This window comes from Thalassophryne amazonica, chromosome 2, assembly GCF_902500255.1.
Source record: "Thalassophryne amazonica chromosome 2, fThaAma1.1, whole genome shotgun sequence".
NCBI classification, from domain to species: domain Eukaryota; kingdom Metazoa; phylum Chordata; class Actinopteri; order Batrachoidiformes; family Batrachoididae; genus Thalassophryne; species Thalassophryne amazonica.
In genome coordinates this window covers 142862142-142879586 of record NC_047104.1, presented here as the reverse complement: position 1 = coordinate 142879586, position 17445 = coordinate 142862142, and the positions used below count along the sequence as shown (strand labels likewise).

Sequence of the window (17445 nt, the reverse complement as noted above, 5' to 3'; positions counted from 1 at the left end):
GAACGCTTGAAAGATGTGCTTTGCAGTGAATATATTATCTGCCATCATTTAAATATTTAATATAATTGCCCATTATCTGTAGTATTGAGTTCTCTAATGGATGTGCTGTAGGCATTTGTACTGTCAAACTACAGAGTACAATGCCTTCATGAGCTCTGCAGACACGATGTATCCATGCCATTTTTATATTTGCGTCATCAAGCATCAGTTCTGAGCCCTTTCTTGTTCACAATGATGATGGGCAGGTTGGTGGATGAGATCAGACAGGAGTCTCCATGGATTATGATGTTTGCAGATGACATTGTGATCTGTAATGAGAGTAGAGAGCAGGTTGAGACTAGCCAGGACATGTGGAGGTATGCTCTAGACAGAAGGAGAATGAAGTCAGTAGGAGCAAGACTGAGTACATGTCTGTGAATAAGAGGGAGCCAGGTGGAATGGTGCAGTTACATGGAGTAGAGGTGGTGAAGCAGATGAATTTAAATACTTAGAGTCAACTACCCAAAGTAATGAAAAGTGTGGTACAGAGGTGGAAAAGAGAGTGCGGGCAGGGTGGAGAAAGTTTACAAGACAGTAGTGAGACCAGCTATGTTGTACGGCTTCGAGACGGTAGCACTAACAAAAAGACAGGAGGTAGAGCTGGAGGTGGCAGAGCTGAAGGTGCTGTGATCTTCTTCAGGAGTGACAAAAATAGACAGGATTAGGGATGAACATATCAGAGGGACAGCTCAGGTGCGACATTTTGGAGACAAAGTCAGAGAGGTGAGATTGAGATGGTTTGGACATGTGCAGAGGAGGGACCCAGGGTTATATCGGGAGACAGATGCTGAGGATGGAGCCACCAGGCAGGAGGAGAAGAGGGAGGCCAAAGAGGAGGTTAATAGATGTGCTGAGGGAGGACACGCAGGTGGTTGGTGTGACAGAGGAAGATACAGAGGACAGGGTGAGATGAAACGGCTGGCCTACCATGGTGACCCCTAACGGGAGCAGCTCAAGGAAGAAGAAGGTGATACATAATGCAAAGGCAATGAAATTCAACCACTGTGTTGCAATTTAATCCATTTTGCAGATTATTTTTTATTGTATTCCTATATTATCCACATGGATATTTACAGTGGAGTACACACAGATCGAAGGCTTGCTCATTGCACTCTGGAGTATAGTCTTAGCTGGGACTGTCTGGACATTTCCCTGTATCAATGACCTTTCTGCTGGAACATGCAGCCAAATACTATAACAATCCTAATCTACACATAGGGAAGAACAAGTTAGAGATTCACAGGTGTTTAAGGAATCACACACAGTTGTTGTATTTATGCTTCTTTAACAGGTTAGGGAGCATGTGCTTGTGCCATGTGTCGCTGCGTCCACCACGCCACAGAACCACCTTGGGTCCTGGATGGCAGACAAATGTTTCATCCCCACTTCTTGAAAGGACAAGTAACCATCTATCTACCACATCCTCTTGGCCTTGTCCAACCACTGAGGTCTTTAATACTGAGGCAGCTGTGTGCTGGATAATGGAACAGCTATCTTAAAACATAGATGTGCCATTAATTGCATATTTATATAAACAGATAACAAACCTGGAAGCGTTTGAACACTGTCAGCGTTTACCTCTGCAGCTGTTTAGAGGGGAAATCCCACAGAGCCAAAGTGCCATCAGATGCACCAGAAACCAAGTGGGCTGAGTTAGGAGAAAGTGCACAGATCCTAACAGGGCTGCGACCAGGATGCTCCAAGATGGCCTCAATCTCACCTGTGACCATGGACCAGACAACTGTAGTGGCATCTGTGGAACAGGAGATGAGGAACTCTCCACAGGCACTGAAACAACAACAGTGGACACTGTAGCCGTGTCCTGTCAGAGGTGAGAAGGGCAACTCAGAGAAGTTACGAGTGTTGTAAATTCGGAGAGTTTTGTCCCCAGAGCAAGTGGCCAACAGTTTTGCTGAGAAAGCACACCAGTTGACATCGTCTTGGTGGTCTTGCAAAGTGCATATCAGAGACACCATTTGCAGAGCTGGATCTAAAGTGCAGATAGAAAAAAAATGAAGGAAATACAAAAAATAAAAATGGGGGAAGTGAGAATGTTACACTCTAATGCAAACTGTTGAACCCAGAAGGGTGTGAGGTTCTGGAACATGTGATACACAAATCTCATAAACCTGGATTTATTGTGTTGAACATGAAAACTTCGAGCCCTGACATAAATTAGCCTCGACAATGTACCACATAAGTAGTGCATAAAATTAATACAGAGCATCCAGAAAGTATTCACAGCGCTTCACTTATTCTACATGTTGTTATGTTACAGCCTTATTCCAAAATTATTATTAAATTTATTATTATTTATTATATTATTATTAAATGTCTGCAAATTTATTAAAAATAAAATACCATTAAATGACATTTACATTCATTTATATTATATTCACAGCCTTTGCTCAATACTTTGTTGATGCATATTTGGCAGCAATTACAGCCTCAAGTCTTCTTGAATATGATGCAACAAGCTTGCTGCACCTATATTTGGGCAGTTTTGTCAATTCCTCTTTGCAGCACCTCTCAAGCTCAGGTTGGATGGGGAGCGTCGGTGCATGGCCATTTTCAGATCTCTCCAGAGATCTTCAATCAGATTCAGGTCTGGGCTCTGGCTGGGCCACTCAAGGACATTCACAGAGTTGTCCCGAAGCCACTCCTTTGATATCTTGGTTGTGTGTTTAGGGTCGCTGTTGAAAGATGAACTGTTGCACCAGTCTGAAGTCAAGAGGTTTTCATCCGGGATGTCTCTGTACATTGTTGCATTCATCTTTCTCTCAGTCCTGACTAGTCTCTCAGTTCCTGCTGGTGAAACACATCCCCACAGCATGATGCTGCCACCACCATGCTTCAGTGTAGGGATGGTGCCTGGTTTCACACCAAAGAGTTCAATCTTTGTCTCATCAGACCAGAGAATTTTGTTTCTCATGGTCTGAGAGTCCTTCAGGTGCCTTTTGGCAAACACCAGGTGGGCTGCCATGTGCCTTTTAATAAGGAGTGGCTTTCATCTGGCCACCTGACCATACAAGCTAGATTGATGGATTACTGCAGAGATGGTTGTCCTTTTGGAATGTTTTCCTCTCTCCATAGATGAATGCTGGAGCTTTGACAGAGTGACCATCGGGTTCTTGGTCACCTCCCTGACTAAGGCCCTTCTCCCCTGATTGCTCAGTTTAGAGGGGCAGCCAGCTCTTGGAAGAGTCCACCACTGAAAATAGTGAATGTAACATATGCCAATTTTCAATAATGAAAATCACCAATATCGAGCTACTATCATGAATGTAAAATAAGGAGATCTTAAACTCCAATCGCCTTTAAGTTCCCGCCCAACCGTGGCCATTCCGTCCGTCGTGAATAAATTTAGACGGCTGGCAACCTGCCATTTTGTCGGTGCCATATACGGCGAAATATCGACCAGCTCAACTTTGCCAAGGGCGGCGCCATGTTGAAATAAACTCTACGATGATGTCATTTGAACTAGCAAATCAGCGAGGAGATTCGGTCAAATATCACTACGTGCATCTTTCAGGGAGGAACAATTAGCTCTTTATCAATGTGCATATTTGTCTCAACATTTAGCTAAATATGTAACCTAATGTTTGTAAATATTTGGCTAAATGTGTAAATACTGAACATTAACTAATCTAAAGAAAAGTTTGAGGTTTCACAGAATTTTGTCTCCATAACTTTTGGTCTTCATCTGTGGGTCAAAAGAAAATCTAAACTGAAATGTTACCAGCATTCCCATGTCAATGAAATTTAATGTGATTCTTTTTCTCTATCAAATAAACCAGTTAATTATGAAGATAAGCCTCATTTTAAATGTCATCATTTATTATTATTATTTATTATTATTATTATTATTATTATCATTATCATCATCATCATTATTATTACTATTATTTTGGCCTCCTCTGTCAAATTGACCATAGATTTTAGCATCCTTAAAGTACATAAAACATACAACCCCAATTCCAATGAAGTCGGGACGTTGTGTAAAATGTAAATAAAAACAGAATACAATGATTTGCAAATCCTCTTCAACCTATATTCAATTGAATACACCACAAAGACAAGATATTTAATGTTCAAACTGATAAACTTTATTGTTTTTGTGCAAATATTTGCTCATTTTGAAATGGATGCCTGCAACATGTTTCAAAAAAGCTGGGACAGTGGTATGTGTACCACTGTGTTACATCACCTTTCCTTCTAACAACACTCAATAAACATTTGGGAACTGAGGACACTAATTGTTGAAGCTTTGTAGGTGAAATTCTTTCCCATTCTTGCTTGATGTACAACTTCAGTTGTTCAACAGTCAGGCAAGCCAGTCTGCCACGAAATGCACCCCCTCCTATCTGCCCCCTGGAAGGTGTCACGTTGATGAAATGTGCTGTATCTATCAGTATATGTGCTATGAATGTACTACATTGTCATATTTTGTGCTTCATAATACACCACACATTATCAGTGGGTGACAGGTCTGGACTGCAGGCAGGTTACTACGAAGCCACGCTGTTGTAACACATGCAGAATGTGGCTTGGCATTGTCTTGCTGAAATAAGCAGGGACGTCCCTGAAAAACACGTTGCTTGGATGGCAGCATGTGTTGCTCCAAAACCTGGATGTAGCTTTTAGCATTGATGATGCCATCACAGAGTTGCCCATGCCATGGGCACTAACACGTCCCCATACCATCACAGATGCTCGTTTTTGAACTTAGCGCTGGCAACAATCTGGATGGTCTTTTTCCTCTTTTGTCCGGAGGACACGACATCCATGATTTGCAAAAACAATTTGAAATGTGGACTCATCAGACCACAGCACACTTTTCCACTTTGCGTCTGTCCATTTCAAATGAGCTCTGGCCCAGAGAAGGCGGTGGCGTTTCTGGATGTTGTTGATGTATGGCTTTCGCTTTGCATGGTAGAGTTTTAACTTGCACATGTAGATGTAGCGACGAACTGTGTTAACTGACAATAGTTTTCTGAAGTGTTTCTGAGCCCACGCGGTAAGATCCTTTACACAATGATGTTGGTTTTTAATGCAGTGCTGCCTGAGGGATCGAAGGTCACGGGCATTCAATGTTGGTTTTCAGCCTTTTTCACTTACGTGTAGAAAGTTCTCCAGATTCTCTGAATTTTCTGATTATATTATGCACAGTAGATGGTGGAATGCATAAATTCCTTGAAATTGAATGTTGAGAAACACTGTTCTTAAACTGTTGGACTATTTTTTCATGCAGTTGTTTACAAAGTGGTGATCCTCGCGTCATCCTTGCTTGTGAATGGCTGAGACTTTTGGGGATGCTCCTTTTATACCAAATCATGAGTGTCCTCAGTTCCCAAACACATATTGAGTGTTGTTAGAAGGAAAGCTGATGTAACACAGTGGTAAACATACCACTGTCCCAGCTTTTTTGAAAGGTGTTGCAGGCATCCATTTCAAATATTTGCACAAAAACAATAAAGTTTATCAGTTTGAAAATTAAAATTATTATCGTCTTTGTCGTGTATTCAATTGAATATAGGCTGAAGCGGATTTGCAAATCAATGTATTCTGTTTTTATTTACATTTTACACAATGTCCCAACTTCATTGGAATTGGGGTTGTAAAAAGTAGGTGTCATGAAGGATTTTTTTTTGGGGGGGGGGGGGGGGGGGGTTGCATTTTGCCATAAGCCAGTCTGACACGATATGCACCCCCTCTTATCTCCCCCCTGGAAGGTGTCACGTTGATGAAGTTTGTTGTATCTATCAGTATATGTGCTATGAATGTACTCCTAAAAGCATTTCACGCTGGGACTAACAGAAGGATATTTTTTAGGGGGGTGCAAGCCAGTCTGTCACGAAATGCACCCCCTCCTACAGGGAGGAAAATAAGTGTTTGAACACCCTGCAATTTTGCAAGTTCTCTCACTTAGAAATCATGGAGGGGTCTGAAATTTTCATCTTAGGTGCATGTCCACTGTGAGAGACATAATCTAAAAAAAAATGAAAATCCAGAAATCACAATGTATGATTTTTAATAATTTATTTGTATGTTACTGCTGCAAATAAGTATTTGAACACCAACCAACCAGCAAGAATTCTGGCTCACACAGACCTGTTCATTTTTCTTTAAGAAGCCCTCTTATTCTGCACTCTTTACCTGTATTAACTGCACCTGTTTGAACTTGTTACCTGTATAAAAGACACCTGTTCAGACACTCAATCACACTCCAACCTGTCCACCATAGCCAAGACCAAAGAGCTGTCTAAGGACACCACAGACAAAACTGTAGACCTGCACAAGGCTGGGATGGACTACAGGACAACAGGCAAGCAGCTTGGTAGAAGACAACAACTGTTATGATTATTTATTACAAAGTGGAAGAAACACAAGATGACTGTCAATCTCCTTGGGTCTGGGATTCCATGCAAGATCTCACTTTGTGGGGTAAGGATGATTCTGAGAAAGCTCAGAACTACACAGAAGTACCTGGTCAATGACCTGAAGAGAGCTGGGACCACAGTCACAAAGATCACATTAGTAGCACATGATGCTGTCATGGTTTAAATGGACTGCATTTAAGGTCCATTTATTTTAGGTTTAAAATCCTGCAGGCCAGCAAGGTCCCCCTGCTCAAGCCAGCACATGTCCAGGCCCGTTTGAAGTTCACCAGTGACCATCTGGATGATCCAGAGGAGGCATGGGAGAAGGTCATGTGGTCAGATGAGACCAGAATAGAGTTTTTTGGAATCAACTCCACTTACCATGTTTAGAGGATGAGAACAACCCCAAGAAAACCATCCCAACCGTGAAGCATGGGGGTGGAAACATCATACTCTGGGGGTGCTCTTCTGCAAAGGGGACAGGACGACTGCACCGTATTGAAGGGAGGATGGATGGGGTCATGTATTGTGAGATTTTGGCAAACAATCTCATTCCCTCAGTAAGAGCATTGAAGATGGGTCATGGCTGGGTCTTCCAGCATGACAATGACCCCAAACACACAGCCAGGGCAACTAAGGAGGGGCTCCGTAAGAAGCATTTCAAAGTCCTGGAGTGGCCTGGCCAGTCTCCAGACCTGAACTCAATAGAAACTCTTTGGAGGGAGCTGAAACTCTAAACCTGAAAGATTTGGAGAAGATCTGTATGGAGGAGTGGACCAAAATCCCTGCTGCAGTGTGTGCAAACCTGGTGAAAAACTACAGGAAACGTTTGACCTCTGTAATTGGTAAATGGTAAATGGACTGCATTTATATAGCGCTTTTCCATCTGCATCAGACGCTCAAAGCGCTTTACAATTATGCCTCACATTCACCCCAATGTCAGGGTGATGCCATACAAGGCGCTCACTACACACCAGGAGCAATTAAAGGCCTTGCCCAAGGGCCCTTAGTGATTTTCCAGTCAGGCAGGGATTTGAACCCATGATCTTCTGGATTCAAGCCCAATACCTTAACCACTAGACCATCACCTCCCCTAACTGCAAACAAAGGCTACTGTACCAAATATTAACACTGATTTTCACAGGTGTTCAAATACTTATTTGCAGCAGTAACATACAAATAAATTATTCAAAAAAATCATACACTGTGATTTCCGGATTTTTTTTTTTTTAGATTATGTCTCTCACAGTGGACATGCACCTAAACTGAAACTTTCAGACCCCTCCATAATTTCTAAGTGGGAGAACTTGCAAAATCACAGGGTGTTCAAATACTTATTTTCCTTACTGTATCTCCCCACTGAAGGGTGTCACATTGATGAAGGTTTTCATATAATGGCTTAAATACTTATTTTAGTATTGTATTTCTTATGTTTAAAGTGGTGTTATAATTACAAGTCAGTGTCCATTTTTTATGTTATTGCCTAAATATTTATTTTATTATTGTATTTCTAATCATATTTGCAGTGGAGTTATAATTACAAGACGGTTTATTGGTTAACTATGTTATTGCCTAAATATTTATTTTAATATTGTATTTCTAATCATATTTACAGTAGAGTTATAATTACAAGACAGTGTATTTGTTAACTTTTTATGATATCGTCTAAATATTTATTTTAATATTGTATTTCTAATCATTTTTACAGTGGAGTTATAATTACAAGACAGTGTATTTGTTAACTTTTTATGTTATCGTCTAAATATTTATTTTAATATTGCATTTCTAATCATATTTACAGTGGAGTTATAATTACAAGACAGTGTATTTGTTAACTTTATGTTATCGTCTAAATAATTATTTTAATATTGTATTTTTAATCATATTTACAGTGGAGTTATAACTACAAGACAGTGTATTTGTTAACTTTTTATGTTATCGTCTAAATATTTATTTTAATATTGTATTTCTAATCATATTTACAGTGGAGTTATAATTACCAGACAGTGTATTTGTTAACTTTTTATGTTATCGTCTAAATATTTATTTTAATATTGTATTTCTAATCATATTTACAGTGGAGTTATAATTACCAGACAGTGTATTTCTTAATTTTTTATGTTATCGTCTAAATATTTATTTTAATATTGTATTTCTAATCATATTTACAGTGGTGTTATAATTACAAGACAGTTTATTTGCTAACTTTTTATGTTATCATCTAAATATTTATTTTAATATTGTATTTCTAATCATATTTACAGTGGAGTTATAATTACCAGACAGTGTATTTCTTAACTTTTTATGTTATCGTCTAAATATTTATTTTAATATTGTATTTCTAATCATATTTACAGTGGTGTTATAATTACAAGACAGTTTATTTGCTAACTTTTTATGTTATCGTCTAAATATTTATTTTAATATTGTATTTCTAATCATATTTACAGTGGTGTTATAATTACAAGACAGTTTATTTGCTAACTTTTTATATTATTGCTTAAATAGTTTAATTTTATTGTCATGTTTAAAGTGGTGTTTCAAATACAATAAACAGTTTATTCATTTAGGTTTCTTATGGAATTGCTCAAATATTTTGATGTGTGTGTGTGTGCGCCCCACTTCTAAAGACATGTAGGTGAATTGTGACTTAAAGGACTGTACCTATGTGTGTGCCTGAGGGATCGAAGGTCATGGGCATTCAATGTTGGTTTCAGCCTTTTTCACTTACTTGTAGAAAGTTCTCCAGATTCTCTGAATTTTCCGATTATATTATGGACAGTAGATGATGGAATGCATAAATTCCTTGAAATTGAATGTTGAGAAACATTGTTCTTAAACTGTTGGAAATAGATAATAATAATAATAATAGTAGCAATTTCAAGAGGGCTCCAGCACTTTTGGCTTGGACCCATAATTATATATAATAAAACTGGAATGTATAAAGAAAACAAAACAGTTAACGATAAGAGTATTCATGTTGTGTGGGCCGCTGAAGAGGAGGTACTGCTGGCCCACCACCACCAGATGGCGCCCTGCTTGAAGTGCGGGCTTCAAGCACTAGAGGGCATCATAGCAACCGGGAGTGACAGCTGTTACTCGTCATCAGCATCAGCTGTCACTCATCCACATCATCACCACCACCTTAAAGGCCGGACTGCAACTCCACCTCCCCGCCGAGAAATCAACTACCAATCAGGTAATTTTCTCTGCTGACTCAAAACATTGAGTAATAATCTGAACTTCTTTGCAGCCGTTTTCCTGTGGTGTGTCCTTATCTGTGGGATTGGCGTTTGGTGTGATCAGCGACGGCTTCGCTTCACACCCCATCCAGATAAGTGGTTAGACAGGAGCTGCACGGGTGTGTGATTGGAGGTGGAGGTGCTCCCTCCTTACTGAATACAGACTGTGGGATTACTGAGTGTGCGACCTCACACTCATCAAGGCTGTCTCTGTTCTCTGCCAGCAGTACCGGGTCTGACTGCTGAGGACAGCGGCCACCTGGGGCGCAGGGCTTGGCGGCTCCGGTGTTCTTCAGCTCCGTTGGCAGTGGAAGCTGTGTGGATCCGGCTCTTCTCTCGCCAGGCGTCTTCTATCGTCAAGCCTGCCCACACGTCACCTGGTGAATGATTGACAGTCACTATATTGTTATTGTCTGTACGTCGTTGTGTGATTCACAACATTAAATTGTTACTTTTGGCTTATCCATTGTCCGTTCATTTACGCCCCCTGTTGTGGGTCCGTGTCACGACACTTTCACAACAGGATTTCTCGGCCAGCGTCATGGATCCTGAGGGGCGTCAACCATCGCTTGAACAGCCAATGGAAGAGCGAGGTGCACAGGCGCCAGCAGGAGGCGTGTTGGGTGAGCTGCAGCACATCTTAACCGCCTTTACTGCTCGGTTGGACTTAGTTACCGAGCAGAGCAGTGTTCTCAATCGTAGGATGGAGGCTCTCACCGCCCAGGTGGAAGCGCGTGCTCAGGGCGCTGCTGCAGCACCTCCTCCTGCTGACCGTATACCAGAAACAGACATTCCGCTGGTCGTTCAACGAACCCCCCCACCTTCCCCTGAAGCATACATAAGCCCTCCGGAGCCGTACGGAGGCTGTGTGGAGACGTGCGCGGACTTCTTGATGCAGTGCTCGCTCGTCTTTTCACAGCGTCCCGTCATGTACGCAGCAGACGCTAGCCGGGTGGCTTATGTGATCAATTTGCTTCGAGGAGAGGCACGCGCCTGGGCTACGGCGCTTTGGGAGCACAATTCACGGCTCCTAACGGTTTATACTGAGTTTGTGAGGGAGTTCCGACAGGTGTTTGACCACCCTCATAGAGGCGAGACCGCTTCAAGTGTGCTGCTGTCGATACGGCAGGGGCGTCGGAGCGCAGCGAAGTATGCAGTCGACTTCTGCATCGCGAGCCGGCTGGAATGCTGTTGCGCTCCGCGCCGCCTTTGTAAACGGACTGTCTCTGGTCCTTAAGGAGGACCTGGTGGCGAAGGACGAGCCGCGGGATTTAGATGGGCTTATCGACCTGGTTATACGGTTAGACAACCGATTAACGGAACACCGACGGGATCGAGACGAGGGGCGTGGTCAGGCACAAGCCGTCCCTCTTCCTCCTGGGTCCGAAAGGAAGCCGACTTCCCCACTGCCAGGGCTCTCCACGTGACAACGGCTCCCCCTGCTGACGTTGCTATGGAAACGAGCAGGGCCAAAAAACGATCATATCAGAGACAAAGGAGGCTGATCCGTTGAGAGTGTTTTCTCTGCAGCTCTACCGAGCACACACAGAGAGAATGCCCCAAACGGTCAAAACAGCAGCACTCGTCCTTAGAGACTGGGCTAAGGGTGGGTCACAACACCCACGTGGGGAAACCCCGACGATCTGCATGAATCCCAGTCACGATCCTGAGTGGGGATCTAACCCTTCACGCCCCAGCACTGGTGGACACGGGGTCGGAGGGGAATCTGCTGGATAGCAGATGGGCAAAGGAGGTTGGGCTCTCTCTAGTGGCCTTACCGTCACCATTGTCGGTGTGGGCGCTAGATGGCACCCTTCTTCCACTAATCACACACCAGACACAGCCAGTGACATTGGTGGTGTCTGGGAATCACAGGGAGGAGATTGTGTTTTATGTAACACCTTCTACCTCCCGAGTAATTTTGGGTTTTCCATGGGTGTTAAAACACAATCCCCGGATTGATTGGCCGTCTGGGGTTGTGGTTCAGTGGAGCGAAACCTGCCACCGGGAGTGTTTAGGATCCTCGGTTCCACCCGGTGTGACAGCTAAGGAGGAGGTTTTAGTCCCCCCCAATCTGGCGGCGGTGCCAGCCGAGTACCACGACCTTGCTGACGTCTTCAGCAAGGATCTGGCACTCACGCTGCCCCCGCACCGTCCGTACGATTGTGCCATTGATTTGATACCGGGCGCTGAGTACCCGTCCAGCAGGCTGTACAACCTCTCACGTCCGGAACGCGAATCAATGGAGACCTACATCCGGGACTCGTTAGCTGCCGGGTTGATCCGGAACTCCACCTCCCCGATGGGTGCTGGTTTCTTTTTTGTGGGCAAGAAGGACGGCGGACTCCGTCCATGCATTGATTACAGAGGGCTGAACGAGATCACGGTTCGCAACCGATACCCGTTACCTCTTGGATTCAGTGTTCACGCCCCTGCATGGAGCCCAAATTTTCACGAAATTGGATCTTAGGAATGCTTATCACCTGGTTCGGATCCGGGAGGGAGACGAGTGGAAGACGGCATTTAACACCCCGTCAGGTCACTTTGAGTACCTGGTCATGCCGTTCGGCCTCACCAATGCGCCCGCGACGTTCCAAGCATTGGTTAATGACGTCTTGCGGGACTTCCTGCATCGGTTTGTCTTCCTATATCTAGACGATATACTCATCTTTTCTCCGGATCCGGAGACCCATGTCAAGCATGTACGTCAGGTCCTACAGCGGTTGTTGGAGAACCGGCTGTTTGTGAAGGGCGAGAAGTGTGAGTTCCACCGCACTTCTTTGTCTTTCCTGCGGTTCATAATCTCCTCCAACTCCGTCGCCCCTGATCCGGCCAAGGTTGCGGCGGTGAGAGATTTTTTTTTTATTTGAATTTATTTATTTTTATTCAGCGACAGAAATAGCAGCAGCAGCATCAGCAGCAACTGCAGCAACTACAACAGCAACAGAGTCTGTAATTTATAAGACACATCAAAAAACACAAAAAATTTAAACATATAAAACAAACTCAAACAAATAACAAACAAATAACCCAACAATGCAACTGAAAGGGTGTGGGCAGACGCAGAAGCTTCTAAACGCCCACCCCGTACATCATACAATATTTAAATGCAAACACAATCACACACAATACAAATGTAGCACTATTAACAAACCAAAATACAAAGGCAAAAAAGAAACAAATATATTATTCACCATTATTATAACCAGAAATTATTAATTTTTTATAACACTTCTTAAAACAGGCCAATGAACCACATAATTTAATTTCCACAGGACATTCATTCCAAATCTTCACCCCTCTAACTGAAGCACAAAACCCCTTAACATTAGTACGTACAGGAGGCTTCTTAAATACCATACAACCACGTAATCTATATCCCAATTCCCTACTCTTAAACAAGTTCTGGACATAAAAGGGCAAAGCCTGGTTATTAGCTTTGTACAAAGTTTGTATCAGAATATAATCCACTAAATCCCTAAATTTCAATAAATTTAAATTCCTAAACATGGAATGTGTTGACTCAAAACGATGTATATTACCAATAATTCTGATGGCACGTTTTTGTAGAAGAAATACAGGATTAGTGTTAGATTTATAGGTATTACCCCAAAGTTCAATACAATATATCATATATGGTACAATTAAAGCATGATATAATGTAAGTAACCCAACCTGGGACAATATGTCCCGAACCCTATACATAATAGCAATAGATTTGGACATTTTTAACTTTATATAATTTATATGGGGTTTCCAACAAAGTCTATTATCAATTATAACACCTAAGAATTTATACTCAGATACTGTCTGTATTTCGATATTATTGATAGTAACATTTTTACATTTGGACATAAATTTATTTCCAAAAATCATGCATTTAGTTTTTCCAAGATGAAGTGACAATTTATTAGCATTAAACCAAGCCATAAATTTCCCCAGTTCATCTTCCATAATGTCCAAAAGCTGTTCAAGATTATCCCCGCTACAAAACACAGTCGTATCATCAGCAAAAAGAATGCACCTCAATACCCGTGAAACCAAACAAATATCATTTATATATAAAATAAATAACAAAGGACCTAACACCGAACCTTGAGGCACCCCACACGTGATTTCCCTGAATTCAGAATCAATGCTATTATATTGAACATACTGATACCGACCATGTAAATAACTATCAATCCAATCATATGCTAAACCTCTGATTCCATATTTCACCAATTTATTTTTCAGAATTTCAGAATTAACAGTATCAAACGCTTTCTGCAAATCAAAAAAAACACCTACAGTATATTGCTTATTATCAACTGCAGTCGCAATATTTTCCACAAAATCCATCAGTGCATGTGAAGTAGTCCTAGATTTTCTAAACCCATATTGCTCTTCACACAATATCTCATACTTAAGTAAATAATTATTTAACCTTTTAACAAAAATTTTCTCCAATATTTTTGAAAATTGAGGTAAAAGTGAAATAGGTCTATAATTAGAAAAAATATGTTTGTCACCAGACTTAAATAAAGGAATTACTTTGGCTATTTTCATTCGTGAAGGGAATTTACCTAAACTTAAGGATTTATTACAAATGTAAGTAAAAGGTTTTACAATACAATCAACAATTTTTTTCAAAAGAGCCATATCCAAATTATTAAAATCCGTAGATTTCTTACTTTTTGAGTTCTGCACCAAATCAATAATTCTTTTTCATTCGTTGCACCAACAAACATTGACACATTTTTATTAAATATTATCTTATTTGCAATGAATTTATCACTCATTGGATCAATCTTAGTATCAAGATTTCTACCTACATTAACAAAATATTCATTAAAATGATCAGCAATCATCACATTATCATCTATCACAGTATTATTAAAAAGAAAATAAGAAGGATAATCTCTACCTTTTTTATTCTTTTTAATTATATCATTTAATATATTCCATGTATTTTTTTATATTATTCTTGCTTTTAATAAGTAACTCACCGTAATATTCTTTCTTACTAGATCTCATAATATGAATTAATTTGTTCTTATACATTTTATATACATTTTATACTGATAGCCTCAACACTGCATTTAATCTATTATTAGACTCTATCGGCTTTGCTCAAAAAGTAAATGAGTCCACCCACCACTTTAATCATATTTTAGATCTTGTTCTGACTTATGGTATGGAAATAGAAGACTTAACAGTATTCCCTGAAAACTCCCTTTTGTCTGATCATTTTTTTAATAACATTTACATTTACCCTGATGGACTACCCTGCAGTGGGGAATAAGTTTCATTACACTAGAAGTCTTTCAGAAAGCGCTGTAACTAGGTTTAAGGATATGATTCCTTCTTTATGTTCTCTAATGTCATATACCAACACAGAGCAGAGTAGCTACCTAAACTCTGTAAGGGAGTTAGAGTATCTTGTCAATAGTTTTACATCCTTATTGAAGACAACTTTGGATGCTGTAGCTCCTCTGAAAAAGAGAGCTTTAAATCAGAAGTGTCTGACTCTGTGGTATAACTCACAAACTCGTAGCTTAAAGCAGATAACCCGTAAGTTGGAGAGGAAATGGCGTCTCACTAATTTAGAAGATCTTCACTTAGCCTGGAAAAAGAGTTTGTTGCTCTATAAGAAAGCCCTTCGTGAAGCTAGGACATCTTTTTACTCATCACTAATTGAAGAAAATAAGAACAACCCCAGGTTTCTTTTCAGCACTGTAGCCAGGCTGACAAAGAGTCAGAGCTCTATTGAGCTGAGTATTCCATTAACTTTAACTAGTAATGACTTCATGACTTTCTTTGCTAACAAAATTTTGACTATTAGAGAAAAAATTACTCATAACCATCCCAAAGATGTATCGTTATCTTTGGCTGCTTTCAGTGATGCCGGTATTTGGTTAGACTCTTTCTCTCCGATTGTTCTGTCTGAGTTATTTTCATTAGTTACTTCATCCAAACCATCAACATGCTTATTAGACCCCATTCCTGCCAGGCTGCTCAAGGAAGTCCTACCATTATTTAATGCTTCAATCTTAAATATGATCAATCTATCTTTGTTAGTTGGTTATGTACCACAGGCCTTTAAGGTGGCAGTAATTAAACCATTACTTAAAAAGCCATCACTTGACCCAGCTATCTTAGCTAATTATAGGCCAATCTCCAACCTTCCTTTTCTCTCAAAGATTCTTGAGAGGGTAGTTGTAAAACAGCTAACTGATCACCTGCAGAGGAATGGTCTATTTGAAGAGTTTCAGTCAGGTTTTAGAATTCATCATAGTACAGAAACAGCATTAGTGAAGGTTACAAATGATCTTCTTATGGCTTCGGACAGTGGACTTATCTCTGTGCTTGTTCTGTTGGACCTCAGTGCTGCTTTTGATACTGTTGACCATAAAATTTTATTACAGAGATTAGAGCATGTCATAGGTATTAAAGGCATTGCGCTGCGGTGGTTTGAATCATATTTGTCTAATAGATTACAGTTTGTTCATGTAAATGGGGAATCTTCTTCACAGACTAAAGTTAATTATGGAGTTCCACAAGGTTCTGTGCTAGGACCAATTTTATTCACTTTATACATGCTTCCCTTGGGCAGTATTATTAGACGGTATTGCTTAAATTTTCATTGTTACGCAGATGATACCCAGCTTTATCTATCCATGAAGCCAGAGGATACACACCAATTAGCTAAACTGCAGGATTGTCTTACAGACATAAAGACATGGATGACCTCTAATTTCCTGCTTTTAAACTCAGATAAAACTGAAGTTATTGTACTTGGCCCCACAAATCTTAGAAGCATGGTGTCTAACCAGATCGTTACTCTGGATGGCATTTCCCTGATCTCTGGTAATACTGTGAGAAATCTTGGAGTTATTTTTGATCAGGATATGTCATTCAAAGCGCATATTAAACAAATATGTAGGACTGCCTTTTTGCATTTACGCAATATCTCTAAAATCAGAAAGGTCTTGTCTCAGAGTGATGCTGAAAAACTAATTCATGCATTTATTTCCTCTAGGCTGGACTATTGTAATTCATTATTATCAGGTTGTCCTAAAAGTTCCCTAAAAAGCCTTCAGTTGGTTCAGAATGCTGCAGCTAGAGTACTGACGGGGACTAGCAGGAGAGAGCATATCTCACCCGTGTTGGCCTCCCTTCATTGGCTTCCTGTTAATGCTAGAATAGAATTTAAAATTCTTCTTCTTACTTATAAGGTTTTGAATAATCAGGTCCCATCTTATCTTAGGGACCTCGTAGTACCATATTACCCCATTAGAGCGCTTCGCTCTCAGACTGCGGGCTTACTTGTAGTTCCTAGGGTTTGTAAGAGTAGAATGAGAGGCAGAGCCTTCAGCTTTCAGGCTCCTCTCCTGTGGAACCAGCTCCCAATTCAGATCAGGGAGACAGATACCCTCTCTACTTTTAAGATTAGGCTTAAAACTTTCCTTTTCGCTAAGGCTTATAGTTAGGGCTGGATCGGGTGACCCTGGACCATCCCTTGGTTATGTTGCTTTAGACGTAGACTGTGGGGGGGTTCCCATGATGCACTGTTTCTTTCTCTTTTTGCTCCGTATGCATCACTCTGCATTTAATCATTAGTGATCGATCTCTTTTTCCTGGTTCTTTCCCTCAGCCCCAACCAGTCTCAGCAGAAGACTGCCCCTCCCTGAGCCTGGTTCTGCTGGAGGTTTCTTCCTGTTAAAAGGGAGTTTTTCCTTCCCACTGTGGCCAAGTGCTTGCTCATAGGGGGTCGTTTTGACCGTTGGGGTTTTTCATGATTG

The 17445-nt window shown here is 40.9% G+C and overlaps 1 protein-coding gene across 2 annotated transcripts in view; it reads right to left on the bottom strand.

Moving 5' to 3' along the window:
* The window catches only part of wdsub1 (WD repeat, sterile alpha motif and U-box domain containing 1), an 80130-nt gene that overhangs the window by 56201 nt on the left and 6484 nt on the right, over window positions 1–17445 (bottom strand). The window contains exons 2-3 of one of the 2 annotated variants that reach the window (XM_034195457.1): window positions 10420–10425; window positions 1618–2029 (exon numbers count right to left, since the gene is read on the bottom strand). In XM_034195457.1, the coding sequence (XP_034051348.1) occupies window positions 1618–2015 (398 nt within the window). In that variant the 5' untranslated portion in view covers window positions 2016–2029; window positions 10420–10425. Of the gene's footprint in view, window positions 1–1617; window positions 2032–10419; window positions 10426–17445 lie in introns of both variants that reach the window. The other variant, XM_034195449.1, reaches the window with a different exon arrangement.